A 24,236-nucleotide genomic window follows, 5' to 3' on the forward strand; every position below is an offset into this window, starting at 1 on the left:
AGTAACACTGTCTACATTCAAACCCTCTTTAACACCTCATCTGAATGGAAGTTATGTATCTGACCACTGAGAACAGCAGGAGACACTTAGATTCCAATCACAGCTCAGCCCCTTGGCCCCATCCAAAGCCCTTATACTTTTATTTTACATATACTTCTAAGAAGCCAGGTTATCAGGTTATCCTAACCCTTAATAAATTAGATATCACAAATCAGCTCTGGGACTTTATAACTCTTATAGGAAAAGGTCTTGGGCCACTTCATATGAAGCAAAGAGCCCTTCTTTATACTTCGATCAACTCTGAGAACATAATTATTAAAAATAATGTTATTAATATTTTATTATTATGAATTCTATTAAGCATAACTCAAGTTTCTTCTAATGTGGCCCTACTCACCAAGAACTGATTACATTAGATTACTTTTGTAGTGATGATTGACATCCTGTGTAAGTCACAGAAGTGTTTAGTGCATCTGAGGAAATTTCCTTCCCAATATAAGCCTTTAAGTTATATTTAAAAAACAAACAAATAAAGGTGGTAGTTAGGGCCATCTGGATGGGTGAGTTGGTTAAGCTCTGCCTTCGGCTTGGGTCACGATCTCAGGGTCCTGGGATGGAGTTCCGCATCAGGCTCCCTGCTCAGTGGAAGTCTGCTTCTCCCTCTGCCTCCCCCAACTTGTGCTCATGCTCTCACTCTCTCTCAAAAACATAAAACCTGGGATGCCTGGGTGGCTCAGTTGGTTAAGCAGCTGCCTTCGGCTCAGGTCATGATCCCAGCGTCCTGGGATCGAGTCCCACATCGGGCTCCTTGCTCGGCAGGGAGCCTGCTTCTCCCTCTGCCTCTGCCTGCCTCTCTGTCTGCCTGTGCTCGCTCTCTCTCCCTCTCTCTCTGACAAATAAATAAATAAAATCTTAAAACAAAAACAAAAACAAACAAAAAAAAACATAAAACCTTAAAAAAAGTGATAGTTAAATAATTTTAGGCAGAAATATTTCATGATAAAATTTTAAACAATTGTTATTAGTATCCTAAGGGATTATTTATATATTAATTACATACACAGCTAATAAATACAAGAAGTCTGGTCTTCTCTCTGGAATCTCAGGAATGCATGATTCCAAGAAAGAAAAAACAATTCTAGATTCCCTCTTTCTCATCAAAACTTTTAGCCAACAAACTATAAACTCTATTTCTTCCACTGTCTACAGAATATAACTAGGGCAGGAAACAGAGTGGGTCAGTTAGACTTGGTGAGCTACACAGTATTTAATTTCCATGAAAATTTAAGACCCTACAGAAGCAGTTAGTACTGAAACAGTTTTGCTCTCCAGGACCATACCACCAGGTTGTTTTAGTCATTTTTTTTTTTAATTTTATTTATTTATTTGACAGAGAGAAATCACAAGTAGATGGAGAGGCAGGCAGAGAGAGAGAGAGAGGGAAGCAGGCTCCCTGCTGAGCAGAGAGCCCGATGCGGGACTCGATCCCAGGACCCTGAGATCATGACCTGAGCCGAAGGCAGCGGCTTAACCCACTGAGCCACGCAGGCGCCTCTGTTTTAGTCATTTAACTACATTAATGCAAAGATCAAGATGAAATACAAGCAACCAGAATCAATCCAGCAATACTTTGATAATTATGATTAAGATAGCTTTTATATTCTAGCTCACCCTCGACCATAAAGTGCCACCTTCTTCCGAATCCAGTAAGTTTCCTCCTGTCAAACAGCAATCAACAACAGAAAAAATGGCACTCCTGGTTAAATGTAATATAAGTATTTTATACCATTCCTTATCAAAAGTTGTTAAGAATGGGGGTGCCTCAGTGACTCACTCGGTTAAGTGTCTGACTCTTTTTTTTTTTAATTTATTTTTTTAAAAGATTTTATTTATTTATTTGAGAGAGAGAGACAGTGAGAGAGAGCATGAGCGAGGAGAAGGTCAGAGAGCGAAGCAGACTCCCCATGGAGCTGGGAGCCTGATGTGGGACTCGATCCTGGGACTCCAGGATCACGCCCTGAGCCGGAGGCAGTCGTCCAACCAACTGAGCCACCCAGGCGTCCCAAGTGTCTGACTCTTGATTTCAGCTCAGATCACATCTCAGGGTTATAAGACGGAGCCCCACATCACCCAGAGCGAAGCCTGCTTAAGATTCTCCCTTTCCCTCTGCCCTTCCTCCCTCTCCCCCTCCAAAAAATGTTAAAAAGAATGATTTACAAGTGGGGTGCCTGGCTGGCTCAGTGAATAAAGCATGTGACTCTTGATCTCAGGTTCATGAGTTCAAGTTCAAGTCCCACACTAGGTATAGAGATGCTTTAAAAAAAAAAAAAAAAAGTTTTACAAGATAAAAAGGCTAGGGGCACCTGGGTGGCTCAGTGGGTTAAGCCGCTGCCTTCGGCTCAGGTCATGATCTCGGGGTCCTGGGATAGAGCCCCGCATCAGGCTCTCTGTTCAGCAGGGAGCCTGCTTCCTCCTCTCTCTCTGCTTGCGATCTCTCTGTGCCAAGTAAATAAATAAAATCTTGAAAAAAAAAGATAAAAAGGCTAATAAAATTACACTGTCTTAAAATGCCAAAAGTACACATACCTTTTGACCCAGCAATTCTATTTCTAACAATGGATCTTAAAGAAATACTCACACAAGGAAAATATGTGCAAGGAAATTTCCTGTAACATTGTTTGTAGTATCAAAAGACTAGAAACATCCTAGATATTAGCCGAGGACTGGTTAAATAAACTATGTACATATAAAGGATGGAACGCCATGCAGCTATTATAATAACGCAAATCTAAATGTACTGATGGGAAACAATCTCCAAGACATGTTTAAGTAAAAAACCCAATGTATAGAATGGTAGACAATCATTTATGTTAAGAAGAAAACAAGAGGGGCTCCTGGGTGGCCCAGTAGGTTAAAGCCTCTGCCCTTAGCTCAGGTCATGATCCCAGAGTCCTGGGACTGAGCCCCACATTGGGCTCTCTGCTCAGCAGGGAGCCTGCTTTCCTTCCTCTCTCTCTGCCTGCCTCTCTGCCTACTTGTGATCTCTGTCTGTCAAATAAATTTAAAAAAAAAAAATTTTTTTAAAAAAAGAAGAAGAAAAGAAGAGAGAGAATACACACATGTACATGTATGGACTACCCCCCAGGGACATGCCAAAAACAGGTAATGCTGTCCCCAAAGAGAAGGAGAGGGGGAGCACAAATGAGGTCAGGTGAAGGGAGACCTCTCATTGAATATACACTGTATACCATTTTGCACTTAAAAAAAACTTTGCCATGTACTTGTATTATCTTTTTTTTTTTTTAATATAAAGGTCATATGGATTCACTCAGCTTCTGAACAATTCTGAACACTTTGAGGATGTTTAGCTGAACTCTGACAAAACTTCTGTAGTGAATTAATCAGAGATTTATACCTATCCAGCTGGCAGGCATACACTGTCTAAAACTTACCTTACTACTACTTTGCCTTAGTGCCCAAAGAGCCATGCGCTGAAATTATGAACTGGGAGTTACATGTGAATGTAACTCAATATAATGTAATCAAGAAAGCATTTCCTGACTCCTTAATTTGGGTATCCCCCAAACACAAACTAGCTATAATCGATGCTGAACATCTAATTAACATGAATTCATGTGTTCTCTTACCACTCACAAGAACTCTAGAAAAACAATTTTTTTTTTAAGAACAATTTAGATAGGGGCACCTTGGTGGCTCAGTTGGTTGGGCATCTGCTTTAGGCTCAGGTCATGATCCCAGGGTCCTGGGACAGAGACCCATATTGGGCTCCCTGCTCAGCCGGGAACCTGTTTCTTCCTCTCCCTCTGCCCCTCCCCAACTTGTGCTCTTTCACTCTTTCAAATAAATTTAAAAAAAAAAAAAAAAAAAAAAGGAACCACTGAGATAGCCCAAATCTGTTTTAAAAATTGCCCCTAAGAAAGTCTGAAATACTGAATACTAAAAAACATGTAACTTAAATTGTTTTCCCCCTATAGTTAAAAAATTTTTTTTGAATTTGAAATACTTCTTGTAAAATTCTCCTATGGACAACAAAGTCCTCAAAATTATTTCACTGATTTCAGAGCTGTATCCAACATTGCAAAGGTCTCCCTAAAATTAATTATAAGGTTTAAAGAGGAATGTCTTTGAACAGTCCTCTAATTCATCCCCTCTTTTTACCTCCCCTTCCCTATATGAATAAAATCAAAGACCGCATTAAAGCAGGAAAAGAACTCTCATAGAGGGAACCAGAAGTGTCTGCATGGTAGCGACTAGTTAAATAAATGTGAACAGGAATTTTTAAGTTGACTGGCAAAACTCACAGCAAGGTAGTCAGGAATCACTCTTGCAAAACAGGGAAGGACCAAACACTTCCACCCCAATTTAGACCAGTGGGCACTGCCCCAAAACCTCCACGAAAGCACATGTAGGGAGCTAAGTCCTTAAACACTGAACAAAAATTGTTCTCTGGGGGAAAAAGTAGAGATTATAATAAATAAAATAAAATAAAAGTTGACTGGCAAAGCCACCTCTTCTCTCTCTTGATGCTTCTCTTAGACAATTTTTCAGTGCCAGCAACATGCTGATGACACAGTCAAAACTGCCAGATGCAAGAGATCTAGGCTTTAGAAAGTGATACCTGAGTTGTTTATTTGAGAGTAACAAGGAGTTGTCATAAAATGGAAAAATTCCATTTGTCTTGAAGAAAATGTAAAAATTTCCGGATCCTTCTAAAATCCTTTTCCCTAAAAGTCTCCTTTATGGCTAAAGTACTTGATATTTCTATTAAACCACTATTATTAATCTAACACCTATGTCATATAAGACGTTCTTCATGAAAGTAAGCCCCTGTCCTGGATGACTGGGAGTCAACAAAACTCTGAAAAATTCAAGTGGTTTGAAGAGAGCTAATTGTTTCCTGAATGCTATGTGTTTTTTTGTTTTTTAATTTTATTTATCCATTTGAGAGAGAGAGAGAGTGAGAGTGAGCCTGAGAGGGGAGAAGGTCAGAGGGAGAAGCAGACTCCCCTGATGCAGGACTCGATCCTGGGACTCTGGGATCATGACCTGCACCAAAGGCAGTTGCTTAACCAACTGAGCCACCCAGGCACCCTAAACCCTATGTATTTTAATAAGGAAGATTACTAGCCACGGGTGGCTCAGTGGGTTAAGCCACTGCCTTCGGCTCAGGTCATGATCTCAGGGTCCTGGGATCGAGTCCCACATCGGGCTCTCTGCTCAGCGGGGAACCTGCTTCCCTCTCTCTCTCTCTGCCTGCCTCTCCATCTACTTGTGATTTCTCTCTGTCAAATTAATAAATAAAATCTTTAAAAAAAAAAAAAGGAGATTATTGCTTTCTTTGTTTTTCATTCTATGTCAACAAATAAGTTCCATTTTCTGAGTCATTCCATTGAGGATATCCACCTCATTAGTTCCAAAACTCAATTTGCCCTCACTGGGAATGAGGGGGAAACAAACAGCTGAGAACAGCCATGTGAACCAATTACCAGTTATGGAACTAAAACAGTAATCAAAACTCCCAACAAACAAAAGTCCAAGACCAGATGGCTTCACAGATGTATTCTACCAAACATTTAAAGAACAGTTAATACCTATTCTCAAACTATTTCAAACTATTCCAAAAAATAGAAGAGAAAGGAAAACTTCTAATTTCATTCTGCAAGGTCAGCATAACCCTATGATACCAAAGACACTACAAAACAAAACACTTCAGGGGCACCTGGGCTCAGTCAGTTAAGCATCCAATTCTTGATTTTGGCTCAGGTCAAGATCTCAGGGTCATGAGATCAAGCACCACCACCACCCGCCCCCGCTGTGCTCAGCAGGCAGTCTGCTTGAAATTCTCATGGTCTCCCTCTCCTCTGCCCCTACCCCCACAACCAAGTAAATAAATCTTAAATAAAAACAACACAAAAAACTACAGGCCAACATCCCTGATGAATATAGATGCAAAAACCCTCAACAAAATATCAGCAAACCAAATTCAACAATACATTAATAGAATTATTCATCATGATCAAGTGGGATTTATTTCAGGGATATAAAGGTAGTTTGAGGGGCGCCTGGGTGGCTCAGTGGGTTAAGCCGCTGCCTTCGGCTCAGGTCATGATCTCAGGGTCCTGGGATCGAGTCCCGCATCGGGCTCTCTGCTCAGCAGGGAGCCTGCTTCCTTCTCTCTCTCTGCCTGCCTCTCTGCCTACTTGTGATCTCTCTCTGTCAAATAAATAAATAGAATCTTTAAAAAAAAAATAAATAAATAAAGGTAGTTTGATATCTGCCAATTGGATATCTGAAAATAGTTGTACCTTATTAACAAAAAGAAGGATAAAACCATACAATCATCCCAATAGATGCAGAAAAAGCATTGGACAAAATATGACATCTGTTCATCATAAAAACTCAACAAAGTGTGTATAGAACAAACATACCTCAGAATATAATAAAGGCCACTTATGACAAATCCACAGCTAATATCATACTCAATAGTGAAAAGCTGAAAGCCTTTCCTCTAAGATCAGGAACAAGACAAGGATGTCCACTATCACCACTTTTATTCAACACAGTACTGGAAGTCCTAGCTCCAATAATCAGACAAGAAATAAAGGCATTCAAATTGGTAAATAAGTAAACCTGGCACTATCTGCAGATGACAGGATATTACATACATAAAATCCTAAAGACCCCAGCAAAAAACTATCACAGGGGCACCTGGGTGGCTCAGTGGGTTAAGCCTCTGCCTTCAGCTCAGGTCATGATCTCAGAGCCCTGGGATCAAGCCCCACATCGGGCTCTCTGCTCAGTAGGGAGTCTGCTTCCCTCTCTCCCTTTGTCTCCCTCCCTGCCTACTTAGGATCTTTCTGTGTGTCAAATTAAAAAACAAAAAAACAAAAAAACAAAAACCCTATTATAAGTAAGAAATGAATTCAGTAGAGTCAAAGTATACAACATTAATACACAGAAATCTCTTGTGTTTCTATACACTAATAATGAAGTAACAAAAAAGGAAATTAAGAAAACAATCCCACTTAAAATTGCACCAAAAAGAATAAAATACCTAGGGATAAATTTTAAGCAAAGAGGTTTAAGACCTGTACTCTGAAAACTACAATACACTGATAAGCTGAAGATGACACAAAGTGGAAAGATTCACCAATGTTCATGGATTGGAAGAATAAATATCATTAAAATATCCATACTACTCAAAGCAGTCTACAGATTCAATGAAATCCCTAACTGAACCCTTTGAATCTATGTTTTTGTATCCTTTGGATAAATACCTAGTAGTGCAATTGCTGGATCGTAAGGCAGTTCTATTTTTAACTTTTTGAGAAAACTCCATAGTGTTTTCCAGAGAGGCCACGCCAGTTTGCATTCCCACCAACACTGTAAGGGGGCTCCTCCTTCTCTACATCCTCACCAATACCTACTTCCTGCATTAATTTTAGCCATTCTGACTGCTGTGAGGTGATCTCTCCTTGTAGTTTTGATTTGTATTTCCCTGATGATGGTATTGGCACAAAAACAGATGCACAGTTCAGTGGAACAGAAAATCCAGGGGTGCCTGGGTGGCTCAGTGGGTTAAGCCTCTGCCTTTGGCCCAGGTCATGATCCCAGGGTGCTGGCATCGAGCCTGGCATCGGGCTCTCTGCTCTGCTGGAAGCCTGCTTCCTCCTCTCTCTCTGCCTGCTGCTCTGCCTACTTGTGATCTCTCTGTCAAATAAATAAATAAAATCTTTAAAAAAAAAAAAAGAAGAACAGAAAATCCAGAAATGAACCCACAACTATATGGTCAATTCATCTTCAACAAAGCAGGAAAGAACACCCAATGGAAAAAAGACGGTCTCTTCAACAAATAGCATTGGGAAAACTGGACAGTCAACATACAAAAGAATGAAACTAGACCATTTTACACTATACACAAAAATGAACTCAAAATGATTTAAAGACCTAAATGTGAGATCTGAAACCATAAACCTCCTAAAAGAAAATATAGGAAGTAATCTCTTGGACAACCAGCCTTACCAACATAGTTACGGATATAACTCAGGCAAGGGAAGCAAAAGCAAAATAAACTAGAGATCTATATATAGATATATAGATATATGGATACAGATCCCCATATACATATATGTATATATATATGGTTATAGGGATATCTATATAGAGATATATATATCCCAAAATAAAAAGCTTTTGTATGTATATATATATACACACATACCAAAATAAAAAGATTTTCTACAACAAAGGAAAATGTCAACAAAACAAAAAGGCAACCTACAGAAAGGGATGATATTTATAAATGATATATCTGATAAGGGGTTAATATTCAAAATACGTAAAGGACTTCTAAAACTGAAGACAAAAATAATTTGATTAAAATTGGACAGAGAACCTGAACAGACATTTTTCCCAAATAAGTACAGATGACCAACAGACACATGAAAAGATGCTCAATATCACTAAACATCACTGAAATGCAAATCAAAGCCACAATGAAGTATCCCCTCATACCAGTGAAAATGACAAGTATCAAATATAAGAAACAAGTGTTTATGACAATGTGGAGAAAAGAGAACCCTTGTGTACTGTTGGTGGAAATATGAACTGGTATAACCACTGTAGAAAATAATACGGTGATTCCTCAAAAAATTAAAAATAGAGGAGCATCTGAATGACTCAGTGGGTTAAGCCTCTGCCTTCAGCTCAGGTCATGATCCCGGGGTCCTGGGATTGAGCCCCTTCTCTGTTCAGCAGGGAGCCTGCTTCCCCCTCTCTCTCTGCCTGCCTCTCTGCCTACTTGTGTTCCCTCCCTCTGTCAAATAAATAAATAAAATCTTTAAAAAAAATTAAAAATAGAAATACCAAATGATCTAGTATTTCCACTACTGGGCATTTACCCAAAGAAAATGAAAACACTAATTCAAAAAGATATATGCAACCCTAGGTTTACTGCAAAATTATTTACAACAGCCAAGATATGGAAGCAACCCAAGCGTGTATAGGTAGGTGAAAGGATAATGAAAAAGTGATAAATACATATACACACACACACACACACACACGACTATTACTTAGCCATAAAAAAGAATGACATCTTGCCATTTGTGACAACCCAAATGGACCTAGAGGGTATTATGTCAAGAGAAACAAGTCAGACAGGGAAAGACAAATATCATATGATTTCACTTATATGTGGAATCTAAAAAGCAAAACAATGAACAAATTCCTAAATATAGACAACAAACTGATGGTTATGAGAGTGGAGGTGGGAGGGAACATGGGCAAAATAGGTGAAAGGGGATTAAGAGGAGCAAACTTCCAGTTATAAAACAAGTCATGGAGATGAAAAGTACAGCATAGGGAATATAGTCAATAATATTGTAATAGCATTGGGAAAACTGGACAACATTATATGGTGACAAATGGTAACTCCATTTACCAGTGGTAAGTATCCTATAATGTATAAAATTGTCAAATCACTGTTGAACACCTGACACTACATTATATGTCAATTATAATAATTAATTTTTTAAAAAGCCATGTGAATTTCTAAATTATTCTTGAGGATGTAAAGTTTAGAATTTTTAAAATTTAGGTGTGAGTGTATCCTATTTTTCTCTTATGAAAATGAATTTGATAAAAAATGTTAAATGAAGAAAAGATAGGCTGAGAACTGATTACACCTACTTCTGTGAAGGAACAAAGTGAAAAGTCCCTGTGATGTCAGTTTAAGAAAAAGGTCTCAAAATTCTAATCCTCACTACCTAAGTAGAGAATGTCTTCATATTAGAATGTTTTCAGCCAAAAGCTACAGGAACACACCCAGTTCATCAAGTACAAACAGTGCTCCTATTGCATCATGTGCTTAATACACACCAGGGTTTCTGTATGTGTATGTCTTTCTCACTCTGACACAATGGCCACTAAGATACCAGCTTAGGCTGTTCTTTGTCTTACTGACTTTGTATACCGAGGAATAATATCAAAATTGAGAGAATCTCAATCTACCAATCTCCAATTTCAAATCAACATCAAGTCTATGGTTCTCACCTGAGCTGGACGTCTGTGAATCTATGTTTTAGAGTTGAAAGAAAAACCTGACATTGAGAACATCTAACGATAAAAAAGAAGAAAAAGAAAATGTTAAGCAGCAAAGAGGGAAAGAGTCAGATATAGGGAAAAAGAGGACAGTTGATAACGAAACTGGCTGGCTGGCTGTCAAAGATGATAACAGCTGGGAGAAGTGTGGCCAGGCTTCAAGAAGTACTGATCGCTTAGACAAAAATATCACTCATCCACCAGAGACTTCAGAATTAGAAGGGCTTGATACCTACGAAACAGAACTTTCCCTGACCATTGCTGAGGCTTAACTAGCTTTCATACCTCTTTGATGGCTCATACATCAGGCTCACTGAAGTCTTCCTTCTACATAGCTTGGTCTTTGTTCCTCTCAGTTCATGATCATAGAGAGTTTCCCCTGATTTCCCCCTAACCAGAGGTACATAGCAGTGTGTTTCCCTTTGGGGGAACCAACCTGACCTCACGGCCTCAAACATGGATCTTAGAACACAACTCTCAGCTCTGTGAACAATTTCAAAGACCCTTTATATTAAAGTAACACAGTCTATTAAACAAATTTATACCCACTCATGCTTTAGAAAAAATATTTTGCCTTCACATTTGCTCAATTTTTCTCTCGCAAATGTGAAGAATGATTATTATTGAACTACTCAACTCATTTATTCCAATGACACATATTGGTCCCTTGGATGTAACCTGGCCTTAACAATTTGAGTACATATTTTCCTTGACATGTCTTGTCTTTTTTTTTTTTTTTAAGATTTTATTTATTTATTTGACAGAGAGAGATCACAAGTAGGCAGAGAGGCAGGCAGAGAGAGAGGAAGGGAAGCAGGCCCCCTGCTGAGCAGAGAGCCCGATGTGGGACTCGATCCCAGGACCCTGAGATCATGACCTGAGCTGAAGGCAGCGGCTTAACCCACTGAGCCACCCAGGCGCCCCCTTGACATGTCTTTTCTTAAAGCAAATAAAAATTATATGCACAGACAGACATTTACTACAAGATTACTACAAGATTCTCTGGCTGCACATGTGCCGCCTTCTGCTCTCTGGAGCCTGTTAAATTTTTAATAATTCACTTGTAGCCTTCTCCATTCATTACCGAGGAGTTTTAACAGACACTTGATCATGAGTGACAAATGGACCAGACCTAACAAAAACAACCCATATAAGATGACCTACTAGCAATAAGCACAAAGAAACGACTGAGAACCCTAACTTCCCAATTTAAGTTTTTACTGGAAACTGGTCCTTACATTAAAAAATGTAAATTACTGGGGTGCCTGGGTGGCTCAGTGGGTTAAAGCCTCTGCCTTCAGCTCAGGTTATGATCTCGGGGTCCTGGGATCGAGCTCCGCATCCGGCTCTCTGCCCAGCAGGGAGCCTGCTTCCCCCCACCCTCTCTCTCTGTCTATCTCTCTGCCTATTTGTGACCTCTGTCTGTCAAATAAATAAATAAAATGTAAATTACTTCAGCCTTAAATTAAAAGTGGAAGAATTAGACAATAAATACATTTTTATCGTTCCAAGCCAAATGTTTTATATTCCATTCTGATATTATAATACTTTATAACACAAACAATGTTGCATTTTATCCACCATATTCCTGATGATACCTGAAGGGCTCTTCTTTGTGTCTTCATGGGCCAATAAATATTAATTGCTCAATATATGTTTGTTAAATTATCAAAAGAATAAATGGCATCTAATGAGTGAGATGATAAGGGTCAAGGTCTTCCAAATTCTTATATTCTGCATATTCAAATGTTCCCTACCTTCTTTTCCAAAATATTTTATTCAAACCAGAGAGACTCAGATGACAAAAATGACAACAATACTAGGGAAAAAATGTTTCCCTTTCTGCCTCAAACACTCAACTCTTTGAAGATGTCACACCCCTTCCTCTTTATCCAGGCACAAGCAAAAAGACACTGTTCTCTACTCTCAACAAGCCAACATTCGAATTTCAACCCTACAGAACTACTAAACTGTCTCATTCTAGAGCTAAGTAAGTGAACTTACAGGATCCCTACTTCACCCAAATCGGGCCAGCATACTGCTGCAGTCAGCGATGCTCTTTTTCATAAATACAGAGTTTCTCATTTTGTGATTATGCTATGTGTATAAACAGCAGCTTTCATGGAAGTAAAGAATCAAACGACAGTACAGTCTTCCACTAGCGCCTTCCAGATAACACCAAGAAAACTTGGAACTTTAAGCTCATAGAAAGGGTATGAATCTGTCAGCAGATATATGTATTTGTGTACATGGAGAGACGACAAGGAATAAAGAGGTCTTTGACTCCACAGCACCCACCCAAAAGATGCTATTTTTATGGATACCATTCTCTAACCACTAACCTCACTTCCCTGAGTCGAAACTGAAGTAAAGCTGCTTAGTAGCTGCTGTATAGAGTAATCCAAGAAACCACTGCTGACATCCTAACACTAAAGATTAGATTCATACCAAACTTCCCCATTCATTAACAAGAAATACAGCCAGGCTGCCCAGAAATTCCCCTCCCAAGTCCCACAGCCATCCCGGAAACATGAGAAACCAAGTATACTGCAATCCAGGCCTTTCTGGTATTGGATCCAAAATAAACTGTGCCTAGCCTAAGACTGTAAATGAAATATTTTCCAGTAAAAAACTAAACAGCCAAAGAAGTTCTGAGGTTTCATTTACCGGACACAGCTATCACAGACATTCCTAGTACAGCGATAGTTTCCAACCTTATTTAATGATTAAAAATAAACACCCAGGGGGCACCTGGGTGGCTCAGTGGGTTAAAGCCTCTGCCTTCAGCTCAGGTCATGATCCCAGGGTCCTGGGATCAAGCCCCGCATCAGACTCTCTGCTCTTCGGGGAGCCTGCTTCCTCCTGGCTCTTTCTGCCTGCCTCTCTGCCTACTTGTGATCTCTGTCTGTTAAATAAATAAATAAAATCTTAAAAAAAAAAAAACACCCAGTAAAAAGCCTCTAATCATATGGAATTATACTATACCTTCAGGTCAGCATTACTGCCGTGGGTGGAAAACAAGGGCCTAACGGTTCTTTCAGGATAGGCTCAGGATTCTGAGCAAAGATTAAGTAAGTAGTAATGTCAGAATTTCTTAGTTTGGAATCTTTAGGGGAAGGAAGGCACAGCACAGATAATAAAACTCCTACATGCCAAGAACTGATCTAAGCACCTTATGTGTATTTTTACTTTACACTCACCAACAACCCTGTAAGACTGATATTATCAATGCCCATTTTAAGTACTTGGAAACAAAAGAATCAAGAAGCTAATAGCAACTTGCTCAAAGGGTTACACAGCCAAGAAGTGGAGCAAACTGGTGGGCCTTCCGTTTCACAGGATCAAGATAAACAGTGTCCCCCAGTTTCACCAATATTCACTAAAATTATGGCCAGCAAAAGCTTCTGCAAGCCTATCTGCCCTTGCCTCTCCTACCACAGAATTTTGCCTTTTGTCTTCCACTTTAAAGATGTGCCACCCCGTTCCTTTAACTTCACAGCACTCCTCTGAAGGCAACAGACAATACGATTACGCACAGGTTTCTCAACTTCTCCCCTAATGATGCTCTTTGAAATCGTCGGATCCATGAGGTGGGTCATTGGGGATATCAAAAGTGTAAAGGAATCCAAAGACGGACTATCAAAATACAAGCGACAGGGCGCCTGGGTGGCTCAGTGGGTTAGGACCTCTGCCTTCAGCTCAGGTCATGATCTCAGGGTCCTGGGATCGAGCCCCACATCGGGCTTTCTGCTCAGCAGGGAGCCTGCTTCCTCCTATCTCTCTGCCTGCCTCTATGCCTACTTGTGATCTGTCTGTCAAATAAATAAGATCTTAAAAAAAAAAAAAATACAAGCGATAGCTTTAAAAGCAGGGATCTAGGAAACCGACCAGTCGGAGAGCGTCCAGCCCACTTACACACCGTGTGCCACAATGCCCCCTGGAGTAGTACCTGGAGCCTGGCAGGCGCACAACAGCCCTACAACCAATCTACACACGAGCACTCAGCGGCCTCCCCAAGCCCTGCACTCAAAAGCGCTCCACGGTGTCGGCTGCACGACAGTGAACTTGATTGTTGGAGAGGAGCGGCGGGAGGCCTCGGGAGCGGGCGCGGACTCCAGGCTCTGCAGATAAGGAAGCTGCCAGGACCTTGCCCCGTGCCCGTCGCCTCCTCTGCGGCCTGAAGCGGGTTAGCGCACCCTGGGTCACGGGTTCCCGCGCAGCGACAGGTCCAGTCGGGGGTTCGGCCATTTCTCTTAGGCCTCGGCGGGGAAGGGACGAGGCCCCCACAACCTCGGGCGTCCGCTTCCCGCCCCCCGCTCTCCATCTTTATCGGAAGAATGCTGCTCCGTCTGGCCCCCCGCGCCTCAGGCCCTCCCGACCCGCACCGCCCCCCGCTGTTCCGCACGGCGCCCCGCGCGCCCCACACTGGCCCCGGCGCCTGCTCCCTGCTCCCACCGTCCGACCGCCCTGCGCCCTCCCGACCCGCCTGGGGAAAGTGGTGCGGCCGCGTGACCCCTGACCCCGCCTGCCGGTCGCCTTACCCGCTCCGCAACCACCTGACAAGACGCCCTTACGCTGGCCGCTCCATATCCCGGGAGCTAGCTCCAAGCCGGCCAACCCCCTACACGCCCCGCGATTGGCCGACAGGACCGCAGTTGCACATTCCTATTGGCTGGATTCCTCGTATTCCCCGCAGCTGCAGGCGCGCGTGGCCAGCGGACGGCGTCCCGAGGCTCCGCCCGCCCCGGGGTCAGACTGTAGGCGGGGCCACGGCGGCCCCGGCGGGAGGTGCCTCCAGCGGGGCCATTGCCTGCGCGCGGCAGAATCGCTGAGTGTGGACTTGGAGCTTCCCACAGCGCGGGCGGTCCCGGGACACGTAAATTTCCCACCGTAGTTACCCGCTGCCGCACATTAGATACTGGCGGTGGAGCCCCTTTTTTCTGTAGACTTTGCCCTACGAGATACGTCACCACCATCTAAAGTTTAGCCAACCCCGCAGGACCATTTCCTGTCGTCTACGGAGCCACATCGTAGCATCTGCTGCCTCAGCAAAAGCAATCCACACCTGGGAGAACCACGAAACACCAGCTAGTGCCGCCAGTTACAGCGAATCAGGTGCCCTACTCCCATCCTGTCTATCTCGCTTCCCCCTCCTCACCCCCGCCCAGGCTTTATCTCTTGTCTACCTAAAAGCAGTCTCGCTCCAGCCCCAGCCTCAATCTCACGCGCCAGTCTTTCCCTGAAGATAATGGCCAGACTAGTAGTGCTTTAGAGGGAAGAAAAATGGTCTGCAAGCCACCCTCACTTTAAACAGTGTCCTTTAGACCATCCAGAAACATTTCGACACCTCCCTACAGCTTGCATTAAAGATAACCAAGCTTATTTAACCAAATTGTAGACCTAGAAAGGAAAAGCATCACCCCCTCCAACTTCTTTCTTCATGTAAAAACTGGTAGAAGAAAATTTTATTAGGTAGTAAAAAAGAGTCCAAGAGAGGATGATAGGAGAGTGAACTGCAAAAAGAAAAATCAAAATCAAGTGCAAAGTTAAAAAAACTCAGGGACAAAAAAAGTGGGCCGAGCATCATCAGTTATCTGATACAGGCTGGTTTCCATACAGAATTTCTCCTGGAGAGAAAAAGAAAATGCACCAATTAGTTCAGCGAATCTCTCAACAAAACATCTGGGTAGTTTCAGCAAGACTTGATGAAGTCCCTCCAGACCAGAACCCCTCCTTTGGGAACCTCCGCTGCAACTAGAAAATAAAATGGCTAGAGCCATTCTTGTCACCCTGCCAGCTCTGCTCAGCTGAGCAACCTCCTTGGGCTTTTGCACACTTGCTGGCTACTTACTGAGCTCACAGTGTGGAGCTTCCTCCATCTTAGGTTGCCTCTTCATTGTGCAGACTGGATTAGACTTTTCCCAGTGTTGGCTCCTGCCTCTATATATGCAGACAAGCGCGCCTCCCTGGGTTAGATAAGGGCACTTTGGCTGCCCTGAGCAATAGCACATTGGTAAAAACACCGCGGGGAGTTTCAGGAGGCAAGCCACACCCTTCAAAGCCTGATCACATTTCATCTTTGACCTGCCATGAAAAAGGAAGCATCATATATCAGCCACTCCTGGATATTAATGAACAACTAATTGAGTCTGAAAACTTTTATTCTAAGATTTCATCTTTGATCCGTTTGGGAGGAGCTGGAGGCCAACCTGTGAGTACCAGTGGATGAAAGGGGTGGGGTAAAAGGAATTGCCTTCCTTCAGGATGCCACTCCCCTTAGTGTGAAGCTAGTTGGGGCACTGGTACGAGGCCAGCATGTGTGCAAGGACTCTGCTCCCCTAAGGTGTGAGCTGAAACCAATTAACCCCAAGCCCGACAGGCTACCAGTATTTTCCATAGGTGTGTGCAGCACTGATGCAATTAGGAGGAGTCTCAGTGTGTGGGTAAAAATACCGCCCAGCCTATTCCCTGGGCTCTGAGGGACCTGCTGGCATCAGCCTGGTTAATCAGTGATCCTTAAGCCGACCACAAAGCCATGCAAACCCAGGACTGGGGTGCCTGATGGAAAAGAAAAAGAAAAAACAAAAAACCCCCGAGACTGTAGGAAAAAACAAATCCAGAGCAAGTCCAGAATTTCTCAATCTGGGAGAAGGGGAACTGAAAGAATGAGGAAATGATGCCTCTGGCAAATAGTTTAGTAGGCCAGCTGGAGGCACAGGTGGAAAGGAGAGAGAAGGGGGTGGGTGAGGAGAATGAGGTGGGATACTGGGAGGAAGAAGTTGCTGCCTTCAGAAAGTTTCCTGATTGTTTTAAAGAAAATCTGCTTAATACCATGAGAAACATATGCAATAAGTGTGATAGAAATATCTTAGAATGGAAAAGAAAGAAAAGAGTATATATTTATTAAGATTCATATAGTCAAAGTAAGCTTCTAGCAAGTGGTTCTGCTTCCTCTTCAGAACAGCCAAAGGGTCAGTAGGAGAATCTATGGATCTCCTGCCCTGGACCCAGATGAAGATCTCTTTGCTCCAGGATGCACACAAGCACTTAAAGTCATATCATGACAACTTGACCTGCTCTCTATCCTTGTTCTGCCTCAGACAAGTTCCCTAATATAAAGCTGCCTTAGATGGGATAGGCCACCCATTTAATCCCCTTCAAAAGAAAGTAGAAGTACATATGCAGTCATCCACGGGCTAAAATGTTGGAGGAAAAAGCCCTATTTTCGTTTAGGAATTCCAAAAATAGGAATGGATTTTACAATGAGACTCTACCATAGCGCCTGTTTCCTTTACTCAGCAATTTCTGCCAATATATATGCTCTACTCATTGCGGGTCTGCAATTCCTATGCCATTAATTAAACTCTTACTACGTATCTATATCAAACACCATATTTAATGTCATGAATGTGAATTATCCTCACAATAGATTTGTAAGGCAGGAACTGTATTTTGCAGTTTAGGAACCTAAGTCTTAGGGAGGTTTCTTGCCTAAATACATACATCTAGTTAGAACCAGGCTTTGAGCACAAATCTGTTCTTCAAGAACCAGCACTCAACTACCACACCGTATTGCCTCTATTGTGTACACCTAAAACAATTCCCTTTCATGCAAATCTAGTTTGAAATGATCTTTCATAATATCCTATTGTAAGTTCCCCGAACATTCCACATTACCACCCTAGGCAACTCATTCCTGTATAGATGTTAATATGTATTTGCCTCATGTGTGCCCTTTATTGAAAGAGAAGACTTTTCTTTCCATACCTACCTTCTACTCACTCTCCAAGTATTCTTTTTGATGCTTTTGTTTTCTCTGAAACAGCTGCCTGGATTTTAACCCCTCCCACCCCTCCCCTTCTTTTTATTATTATTATTATTATTATCATCATCATCATCACTAATATTAAGCTTCCCTTAAAATATACCCCCCTGACTCCTCCAGGCAGCATTAGCCCTGCATTTTGTCTTCTACCCAAGGCCTTCTTATTCTACTCTATTACTGGCTCATTTTGTGTATATTTGACAGCCTACTATATGCCAGGCTTACATGGGGTAGTACAGATACAACCACAAAAAAGATAAGCATGGCCCCTTACAAGGTTATTGCTTTTGTGCATTCCTCTCCCACTAAATTGTAAGCTTCTCAACAGGGGTGATTATCTTATCTTTGTACACCTGCTGCTAACAAAGGCCAGCTCCATGGGAAGTGTTTCATAAATGTATAAGCCCATTTTTTAATATGTTACAGCTGACATGTTGCCTGACAGGGCATTACAGATAATAATTAGGATACATCTGTTTCTATGTGTGTATCTATTTCCAAAGTTGGGTCTTACCTATCCTAAAAATATTCCTCCCCTGACTTCTGCTAGCCTGGTAACGCTATTCCTGTGATAAACACTGGAATGCACAAGCAGGACTCCCTTTGAGAATGAAGGACTTAGGACCCCAGTTGTCTGAAATGGGAACGCTGATGGCAGATGGCCCTCAGCTGTCCTGTCATGCCCCTTTCTCAGGCAGCCCACACTGAATGACTGATTTACGTGAGAGTATAATGATCCAACCTTCTCATCCCTAAACAGGGACAGCTCTGAAGGTTAGCTAAGCCTTTGTCCTACATCACAGCTGAACTTCTTCTGTGAAGATTTGTTTCCTTCTCTTCCCTTACTGGTGATCTTAAGATCACTCCTAATAAATTTGCTGCCTCCATCTAAGTTGACTTCCCTTCTTAATTCTTCCCGTAACCCAAAATCAGTGTTTCTGAAAAAGTGATCTGCACTTACTCTACTTCCTCAACACTCATTTATTTTTCCACCCTTTGTGGAAATTACTTTCATGTTAGCTAAGTGATATCATCATTGGCCATCTATGGTCAGAAATTCTTCAGCTCTTTTCATATTCGAAATGTACCACTGCTCTTCCAACTCTTTCTTTGGATTCCATCATACTCTGTTCGCTGGGTAGTTCTCTTGTTTTGTTTTGTTTAAAGACTTATTTATTTTATTTTTTGTTTGTTTTATTTTTTTAAGACTTATTTGTTTTAGAGAACAAAGAAACGAGCATGCGCAGGAGAGGCAGAGAGAGAGAGAGAGAGGGAGAGTGAACCTCAAGCCGACTCTGCACAGAGCCTGACAGAGGGTTGGGTCTCACAACCCCAAGATCACAACCTGAGCCAAAACCAAGAGTCAGACGCTTAACTGAATGCACCAGCCAGGTGCCCCTAGTTCTCCTATTTGGATTGATCTTCCTCAACTTTATTCAATTCCTATATTTCTCCTCTTCCTCCTATTCCTTAAATGTAGGCATTCCTTAGGTTCAGTCCTTAGTCTGATAACTCCATCTAATCTCTGCAACTTCAGAGTAATAGTACCAGGGCCCACCCAGCATTAGACACATTTGTGGGACAGGTTGGAATAATGGAAAGAACAAACTCTTAAGAGTAAAGTTGATCCTGATTCCAGGGCTAGCCAGCTAGGAAACCATGCGTGTTATTAAATCTTGGTGTTTCGTTTCTTTATCTGAAGAGGTCGGGTATGATACCAACCTCGTAAGGATGCTCCCTCTAATCTTTTGTTCCCCAAATGTACCAGTGTTCTTTCTTGCCTCCCCATCCTTTCACATGCTGTGCTTCTGTGGGAACATTCTTGGCTTATGCATCCTTCATCTGGCTAACTCCTACTCACCACTGAGGTCTCACTTTAAATGCTTCTTTCTCCAAAATCCTTCCATGAGCCCAGTGTCTGAGTGAGGCTTGTCCTATGATGCACTGTATTCTTCCCTTTCCACAGGGAAATATGCTGTATTCTTCCCTTTTCCACAGCACTACCCCATTGAATTGCTTTTGCTATTTGATTTCTTCTTGAGAGTCAGGACTTTGTCATGTTCACTAGTGTATCCTCAGGGAGGACTCCAAGGCTATGGTCACATCCCTTCATAGCCATAGCATCATTTCCTTCTTGACTGTGATTCCCAAAGGCCATTATTCCCTGTATCCTCTTTCCCTGAGGTCTGTTACCTCGACTCACAGTTCTAGTATCCACTTTTCAAGACCTAACTCAAATGCTACCTGCTCCTTAAATCCTTTCCTGATTCTCACAGGATGTGACTTCTACTGCTCCTGAATCTTTGTAGGGGCTTTTTTGGCTCGTATTTTTCCTTTTATTAATTATTTGAGTTTATTCTCTACTTTCTATTACTAGATTATGAGCATCATATAGCTATACATACTTTATTTTATATCATTCACTGCACCTATCAATACACTTAGCACATCCTTGGCACTCAATAAACATTAGTGATATTGAGCTTCAGCTAAAATTTGACTTTACATATATGTAGCCCATAACTGTGCTTTTCAAACTGGGTTTCAATCCATCTTATTGAGTGACAAAATCAATTTAGTGGGTCACAATCAGAATTTTTAAAAAATGAAACAGGAAACATCAAAGACTGTCACACATACTAAGGTAGGTATTGCTTCGTTAAACTTTAATAATGTGCGTGTAGTTTCTTACCGTAGCAGTCAAAAAAGGTGGAAAAACACCACTGTAATACATATGCATTATTTCAGTCAGCTGATTACAAGCTCCTTGATGAGAGAAAGCAGATCTGGCAAACCCTTAATCTTACAATCAGTGAGAACCAACCCCCTACTGAGTCCGACTCATAGCACGAAGCTGCCTGAGAGAGTAAAAGAGGGACTCAAGGCAAACAGCAAGGTCATATCTTAAGTGAGCACAAGAGATGGAAAAATAAATTCATGAAGAAACCCTACAAATACTTAAGCAGATGAAGAGTACATCTGCATTAGCCCTGCATTTTGTCTTCTACCCAAGGACTTCTTATTCTACTCTATTACTGGCTCATTTTGTGTATATTTGACAGCCTACTATATGCCAGGCCTACATGGGGTAGTACAGATACAACCACAAAAAAGATAAGCATGGCCCCTGGGATTTAGATTCAGATGACCTACATTTATTAGCTGTGTGATGCTGAATGAACTGCTAGACTTCTCCAAGCTTCAGTTTGACCAACTAAAAGAATAACATATATCCCACTTCACATAACTGTGTTAAAATTAGGTTCCAGGGGTGCCTTAGTGGTCAGTCAGTTAAGTGTCTGTCTGACTTAGACTCTGATCATGGGATCAAGCTCCACGTCTGGCTCCCTGCTCAGCAGGAAGTCTGCCTCTCCTTCCCTCTCTGCCCCACTCCCCTCATCGTATGCATGCTGCACACTCTCTCTCTCTCTCAAATAAATAAATAAAATCATTTTTTAAAGTTAAGTTTTATATACACAGACACACAAGATTATTTTGTGAAGTATAGACATGTTCCAAAATTTTAGGTAAAAACCTACATGTGTTATTCAGTAAACAAGTGAAAACTGATGTGGTACAAATTATACGGTCAGATGTGTCCTGGGGGGGGAAACAAATGTGCACTAGGCATGATTTTCATCTTGATTTTTGACTGTGAGTGACAGCCATAACCCATTCAGGCCAGTTGTGCTCAAAGGGAACTGAACATCCTCAGATGAGTGGGAAATCTAATGGCACATCCAGCTTTGAGCTGGGCTGGACCTGAGGACTCAAATATCGCCAAGCCACCGTCCACCTGTCTCTTTCTAACTCCCTCTCACTCTGGACTCTGTATCAGTCCTAGCATGATCTCATTCTCATGCAGGTTCTCCTTGCATAGTGGAGCCATAGCCACCATCAGCTCTGGACTGATGTGATCCTCACAACTTGCAGGTGAGGGTATCTCTTTCCTTACTGTTCCAGCAGAAGCGTCAGGGAGGGCTCTGTCTGATACCTAGCACAGGTAGGTATCATGAGCTGAAAACGGGGCCCAGGGGTACCTAGGACACAAGCTGACCCTTAGAGTTAGGGGGTGTGGTCAGCCCTACCTGAGTCACCTGGACAGAAAAAGAGATTGTGGGGAGTCTTCTGTAGGGGTGGGGTCAGAGATTCAGAGTGACCAAGTTTCTAAAGCTGAATAGAATTAGTTTAGAAAGACTTCATGGTTTCTTCTGTTTAACCTCACTGTACAGAAGATATTGGACCCAGGGGAAGCTCAGTAAGTGGTGTCAGTGGGGATAATGACCCATGTACCACAGTGAATAGCAAGACTGGTGGCAGAGGTCCTGGGTGACCCTACCAACGCTGGGTGGGGAAAACTTCCCTCTAGTTTTCTTACCCCGTCCTTTTGCTCTGATTGCTGTGGACGTGCCGAGCAGCACAAAGTGGCTCCTGAGGGTGGTTCCTGCTGATGCTGGGTAAAGGTCCCTTATCCAAAGTCAAGGACTAATACAAAGGAAAAATTCCTCTGATCTCAGTCCTTAGCAAGGGTTATGGTTATGTCCTCTGGAAGAAGAAAAGCTTGGGGTGGGGCCTGTGGGGCCTGTGCGTGTGGGGGTGTGTGGAAAGGAGTGTGAGAAGTCAGAAAGCAAGACACCCGCCCTCCCTAATTGATTGGTGACAATTTCCCTGAACTTGGAACCCCTATAACCAATCCCTACTTGGCACTGCTCTTCATCTAGCGATGCCCTTATCCTTGAATTGACTGGACTTCTGGCATGTTTGATGTTAATTCTTTACTGTCCATGGTAGCTAGATTGGTCTATCTTTTTTTTTTTTAATTGTCAGATAGATATGTCCTTTGCTTATCTGTTTCTATTAATTTTCATAGCGTATGAATTCTTAGACCATTTCATGAAAATATATATTCTCCATTTAGTTTAATGTCTACCTTAATTGCCCATTACAAGGAGACACTGATAAAGGCTTTTTGATGATGATTATGACTGTAAATTACACTAGAAATCAAAGGCTACCTGTTGTAATTTTGGACTGAAACTCCTCTGGACACGCCAACCTCCTCTCTTGTAAGTCTTTTCTTGCAAACTGGTTTCCACTGGACTCAGCCGAAACCTTCAGTTTGATGGCCAGGAGACCTGGGTTCTAATCTCAGATTCACCAACTTCCATGTGACTCATAACATACCTTAGCTTCACAGTCTTCTAGTGCAAGACAGAAGAAGTTCACAGGACTTTCAGGTAGGGACGAGAGGTAAAATAAGAAACTAGATGGGGGGCGGTGCCTGGGTGGCTCGGTTAGTTAAGCATCTGCTTTTGGCTCAAGTCATGAACCCACGGTCCTGGGATTGAGCCCCAGGTCAGCCTCCCTGCTCAGTGGAGAGTCTGCTTCTCCTTCTTCCCCTGTGAGTGTGCTTTCTCTGTCTCTCACTCTTCCTCTCAAATAAATAAATAAAATTTAAAAAAAGAGAGAGCAGATGGGATAGATGTGGAAGGGTTTCAAAAGTAGGATGCAAGGATCCTGTTAGAAGTCTTTCTCTGTCAGGGCCAGCTCTCGGAGACACTCTTCTTTCTCCCTGCAAGCCCAGTTCTTCTTCTAGGAGCCTCAGGTTCCTGCTGTGAAGAATGAACCATCCTTGCATTTCATCTTTTGCAAAGATTCCTCCCAAGGACTCTCTTTACCTCATTTTTGCCCCTTACTTCTTCTTCACAGGGCTTTAAACAGCTACTTGTCTTAGCCTGGAGGTCATTTATATTCCCGTTCTGATATTTCTAAGAGAAAGACTTAGACGGAGGAGGAGATAAGGTACCTAGGGTTCCAGAGACAATTACTGAAATGAGACATGTGGTAGAGTCAAATGACTACCACGTTTCAGAAGACAGAAAAGGAACAGGCAAAAAGAAACTCCAGGTGAATTAAAGACCTAAAATTGTAAAACAAAACCTTCAAAATTATCTGAAAAAAATACATAATATTTTATGATCTTAAGATAGAATTTAAAAGATCAAATTATGGGGGACACCTGGGTGGCTCAGTCAGTTGAGCGTCTGTCTTCAGCTTAGGTCAAGATCCTGGGGTCCTGGGATCAAGTCCAGCATTGGGCTCCTTGCTCAGCAAGAAGTCTGGTTCTCCCTCTGCCTGCTCTGCCTGCCTCTCCCCCTGCTTGTGCTCGCTCTCCCTCTGACAAAAAAATAAAAATCTTTTAAAATTAAAAAGAAAAGATCAAGTTATGAAAAAGTAGAAGTTATGATAGCCAATTTTGATAAAACTAACAAAAATATTAAAAACTTGT

The 24,236-nt window shown here is 42.1% G+C and overlaps 1 protein-coding gene across 4 annotated transcripts in view; it reads right to left on the minus strand.

The window, feature by feature from the left end:
• Positions 1–24,236, minus strand: part of SLC11A2 (solute carrier family 11 member 2) — a 57,066-nt gene that overhangs the window by 23,172 nt on the left and 9,658 nt on the right. Inside the window, exon 2 of one of the 4 annotated variants that reach the window (XM_044229043.1) lies at positions 15,974–16,206. The exons of 1 other annotated variant lie outside the window; for it this stretch is intronic. In XM_044229043.1, coding sequence (XP_044084978.1) covers positions 15,974–16,199 — 226 coding nt within the window. In that variant the 5' untranslated portion in view covers positions 16,200–16,206. Of the gene's footprint in view, positions 1–2,363; positions 2,379–14,663; positions 14,799–15,973; positions 16,207–24,236 lie in introns of those variants that run through there. 2 more of the 4 variants (XM_044229040.1, XM_044229042.1) reach the window with 2 other exon arrangements.

The sequence above is a fragment of the Neovison vison genome, chromosome 12 (genome assembly GCF_020171115.1).
Source record: "Neovison vison isolate M4711 chromosome 12, ASM_NN_V1, whole genome shotgun sequence".
In the NCBI taxonomy this organism is placed as follows: Eukaryota; Metazoa; Chordata; class Mammalia; order Carnivora; family Mustelidae; genus Neogale; species Neogale vison.